General features: G+C 46.2%; 1 protein-coding gene across 1 annotated transcript; it reads left to right on the forward strand.

Moving 5' to 3' along the window:
• The first annotated feature begins 206 nt into the window (after positions 1-206).
• IER5 (immediate early response 5) lies at positions 207-3,597 on the forward strand. The gene has a single exon (XM_058178428.1). The coding sequence runs from the start codon at positions 2,130-2,132 to the stop codon at positions 2,949-2,951; it is 822 nt and encodes a 273-aa protein (XP_058034411.1). The 5' UTR covers positions 207-2,129; the 3' UTR covers positions 2,952-3,597.
• Positions 3,598-4,815: the final 1,218 nt, after the last annotated feature.

Here is a 4,815-nt window from a genome sequence, read left to right on the forward strand (position 1 = left end):
TCCACTTTTACTCCTCTAAAGAGGATTGCAATCAAGGACAAGTTAAAGCTCTGATTTCTTGATTCTTGGAATAGAATAGAATTTTTATTAGCCAAGTGCGATTGGACACATAAGGAATTTGTCTTGGTGCATATGCTCTCAGTGTACATAAAAGAAAAGATACCTTCACCAAGGTACAACACTTACAACACTTAGTGATAGTCATAGGGTACAAATTTAACACTTAATGATAGTGATAGGCTATAAATAAATAATCAGAAAACTAATATCCTACAGGTCCGCCCATTACAACTGCATTCAGAAACTATCTAGGAGTGCACAGCCTTTTTGTAAATGTAATGGAAAAAGCTGGGCACAGTACAGGTAGTCCTTGACTTATGAACACAATTGAGCCCAAAATGTCTGTTGCTAAATGAGACATTTGTTAAATGAATTTTGCTTCATATTACGACCTTTCTTCCCAGAGTTGTTAAATGAATCACTGCAGTTGTTGAGTTAGTAACATGGTTATTAGGTGAATCTGACTTCCCCATTGACTTTGCTTGTCAGGTCACAAAAGGTGATCACATGATCCCAGGACACTGCAACTGTCATGAGTCAGTTGCCAAGTATCTGAATTTTGTTCACATGACCATGGGGATGCTGCAAGAATCATAAGTGTGAAAAATTGACATAAGTCACTTTCTTCACCGCTGTTGTAACTTTGAACAGTCACTGAACTTTTGTAATTCGAAGACTATCTGTATTATCATCACAAAGTGGTCCAAATCTGCTTTGGAGGCTCCCTAGAAATTAGAATAGCATTAGAGAGAAAATGGTCATCCAGTGCTCTCTGCTACTTAGCTTCCAGTAACCTCACCCCATTCCCAAGCTTAAGTGAGGCAATCCAAAAAGAAACCAAGCAAAAATAACTGCAGCAATGAGGAATGTATTGATTTCCAAATATTCTTGACTCTTTAGTAGATTTATTGAGAATGTATTGTTAAATATAACCAACTTCATTATTCGTATTTTGCTTGTCCAATTATTACAAATAAGAGGTCCTTGGTGCTCTGAGCTTGTTTTCTTGCAGATGTTTCATTACCCTAACTAGGTAACAAAATCTGCCCAAAGCTTTTTGAATAAGGTCTTCCTAGAATGACGCAAAAGCACTATCATTCTTCTGAATATTTCTGAGGAAAGGAATTATTATTCTTGTGTGACAGCGAGAGTAAAGGGTTAACTTGCCACTTCCATATTCACAAGGCGGCTTTAGAGCGAAAACCTGGAGACGAGGGAAGCCGTTGACGGTTGGACTAACAAGAAAAGAGAAGTAAGCAGCGCTGCGTATCTAAAATAGAGGACTATTCTGCTAGCTTCGTGGCAAACTCTTCAGTAATCATTCTGCAATTATTACAGTTTTGTTCTAAACTGTCCGTCCATGCCGCTTTATTGGTAAACGAACTCTGGATCACGTTCAGTGTGATTATGCCTAATTGGGGGGGAAAAAAAACCGTGCAAACCAATGCATGAAATCTTAATTAAATAACGCTAAGGTGACGGCCGCGGGATTTACGAATATTTTTGTCTTCGTCGCCAAGATAAAGGTCGGAACCCTCGTGTCCAGCTAAACCCCGGTTTCGCCACAATTCCCCACGGAAGCGGACCGCAACGTCTCTCACGAACCCACGAGGGTTTCTCAGCGTTGCTCTTTTAAAAGCAGCCAGACAGCGCTGGAACCTTTCCCTTGCAACCTTCCTCATTGGCCGAAGGTCGGGGATTAGGCGCGCGCAAAAGGGAGGCGCGCGCCGGAGGCTGGCTGGGGTTGGCGGAGAGACGATTCAAGCGCGGCGGGTACGGCCGGGGGTTCTGATTGGTCAGAACGCAGAGGGGCGATATAAAAAGCGCGCGTCCCGAACAGGCTTGCATTCGGCGGCGGTGGAATGCAGGCGGGTTGATTCCGCGTCGCGATGTCGCCGTGATTTGCGCCGGCTAATTTTAAAAACAAGAAACACCTCCGAGTTTCCTGCATGTGCACGAGCACGACGTATTTTCAGGGAAGGCTTTCCTCCGCCTCTCCGTTGAAGTGGGTGTCCGCTGCCGGCGATTCCCCGTGAAGTTGCCTGCCACTCGCCGGCAGAAAGGGCGGCATGGAGTGCAAGCTGGAAGCTCACCGTATCGTCAGCATCTCGCTAGGCAAGATGTACAGCGCGCGAGGTCAACGCGGCGGCGTGAAATTGCACAAAAACCTTCTCGTGTCGCTTGTCCTGCGCAGCGCCCGGCAGGTCTACCTGAGCGAACTCGATTGCGCCCCTTCGCCTCCTCTAGCTGCTGCTCCCTCGCCGGCAGCCGCTGCGCTGAATCCCCTCCGAGATGGTGGGGAGGAAGGAGGGCGCCCGCCGCTGCCCTTCTTCTCTTCTCCTCCTCGCGCCTTTCTGCCGCCGACCCGGGCGATGTTGTCGTCTGATCCCCGGACTTCTCCGTGGTGCCGGAAGCTCCCGCCGTCGTCGTCGGACTGGGAAGTTCAGCGGTTGCCACGCTGCTGCGGCTGCTGCTGCGGCTCCTCTTTCGGGAGCGAAGCTGGCAAACGGCCGGCCGAGGCGGCTCCTGCCCTCGACTGCTCCAGAAAGCGGAACGCTGCTCTGCATCCCGATGGCGGGACCGAGGAAACGTCTCCCGGCAGCTCTCCGCTGAAAAAGGTCCGCCGGGAGGAAGAGGAGGAGGAGGAGAAAGAGGAGGACATGGAGACGGGCAATGTGGCCAATCTCATCAGCATCTTCGGCTCCAGTTTCTCGGGACTACTAAGCAAAAAGTCCTGCGGGGGCGAGAGGGAGGGCAGCAATCAGCGGGGAAGGCGGCAAGAGAAAGAGGAGGAGGCAAGAGGGACTGAAGCTGAGCCCGGGCAAATCTGTTGCGATGAATCGGTGCTACGAAACCTCAACCCTTGGAGTACAGCGATTGTGGCTTTCTGAACTTTTCCTTCCTCCCCAACTGATCCCGATGAAACACTATGGGACAGCTTTGATTCAGATGCTGGAGGGAGTAGGCGTCTGGGGTGGGTGGGGGGCGTCTGATAGGAATGGGGACACATGGCTCCAGGCACTGCCCTCCTTAAGCTGTGTGTGGTGATGGGACTCAATCAGAGCAACCCCAGCTGTCCTTCGCACTTCTTTTCTGGATGCCCTTGGTGGCTAGTGTCTCATTCTGCATGAAAGTATTCCAGCTTCTTTCCACCTGCTCAGAAATCCCCCCCCCTTTCTCTCCACCTCCAACCTTTTGGGAAGGTTAGAGTAGACCTCTTGTTATCCTACCATGCCAAGCATGTTCTGTGAGTTGCAAAAGGCTTCAAACACCATTTGGGACCCAAAGGGAGAGCTTTCTCACCCTGCTAGAAGGCTGTGTTGATGAGGGGTGCTGCTCAGGTGTGTTAACAAATCTATGGTTTGGAGTTCTCTGGGACTTTAATTGCTCCTGGTCTTTGTTATATAAAGGCCCTTGAAGGGAAAGTGGGTCTTAATGGATGTTTTGTACAGTAAGCTCTTTCTCTGGTTGTGTTTTGTATGAAAATGTAACTGCGTGTGTGACACGTATTAAAATATTTTGACATTGTTAACATTACACATGTGTTTCTGTAATTTCTGGGATGGGGAGTTGGGCAAGGATTGGGAGCAGATGCGTAGAACAGATTTCTGCGTGCTGATTGGATTGATGATACCCACAAGCTAGGAAAGCTTGGATACCCACAAGCTAGGAAAGGGCAATTTAGATGAAACTCTTTTTTAAAGGATAATTTAGGATGGGAGTTGGAAAACGATAATCCTTGACTTACCCATTTTGCAAATCTGACTAAGGGAAAACTTAGCATGTGAATTATATTTCAGGAGCCATAATTGAAACTGACTGAATTGCCTACATCAGAGTGTAATGGGATAAATTTCTTTGCTGGTAAGCCTTCAATACATGCAAGTAATCACCTCATGTGATGGAATTATATCTGACTTTGATTAGAAGCTATTTTGGATACCTCTGTCCAGGAAGAGTCTGGTACTCCAAAGTAATGTTTTGCAATCCTGGCAGCCTGAAAATATGTGGACTTCAACTCCCAGAATTCCCCATCCATTGCTCAAAAGTCCCTTATGGGATTACTGTTTTAATCAATGCCAGCTTCTCACTTATATCAAGGGAATGGCTACCCTTTCTTGATCTGTGGCATAACATATGGATGAAGGCCAGGTTGGTACCATGGACAGCTTTACTCAAAGGAAAGCATAATATTCTCCCATTTAGGATACCTTAGGAAACATGTCTGAGAGTTGCAAACTTAGAACAGCTCTTTTGACCAGCACAGGGCAGGCTGTCAGCAGCATCCAAAATGAAGAAGCTTTGTCTTTTCTGTAAATTGAACGGGTGAATACTGTTCATACTAATCTTCATCTCTGCTTGAGGGATTTGAAGCTTGTAAAACTACCTCCTAAGCTTCCTCAGTGACATAAATTCCAAAGGAAATCCATTCTCACATCTTAGAAAAGTTTTACACTTCCCTGAACCATGTATCTTGAAATGAGTGCTTGTTTTGAGTAGGCTTGCTTTATAGAAAAAAATAGGCAAACTGGACCTATCTCAGGAACATTTCATTTTTATTTATTTAATATTTATTACAAAGAATAAAAGAAGAACTCTTAGAAAATTAGGCATGCTTTCTAGCATTTTTCTTTTGAGCAGAAATATATCTGAGGGAAATATCCTTTCATGTGAACCTCCACCTGAAATGGTGGCCTAGACTAACACAGTGTCTCATTGCCATGGCAACTTTGAAGTTATGTCAGATTTAGGTTA

This window comes from Ahaetulla prasina, chromosome 3 (genome assembly GCF_028640845.1).
Source record: "Ahaetulla prasina isolate Xishuangbanna chromosome 3, ASM2864084v1, whole genome shotgun sequence".
Classification (NCBI taxonomy): Eukaryota; Metazoa; Chordata; class Lepidosauria; order Squamata; family Colubridae; genus Ahaetulla; species Ahaetulla prasina.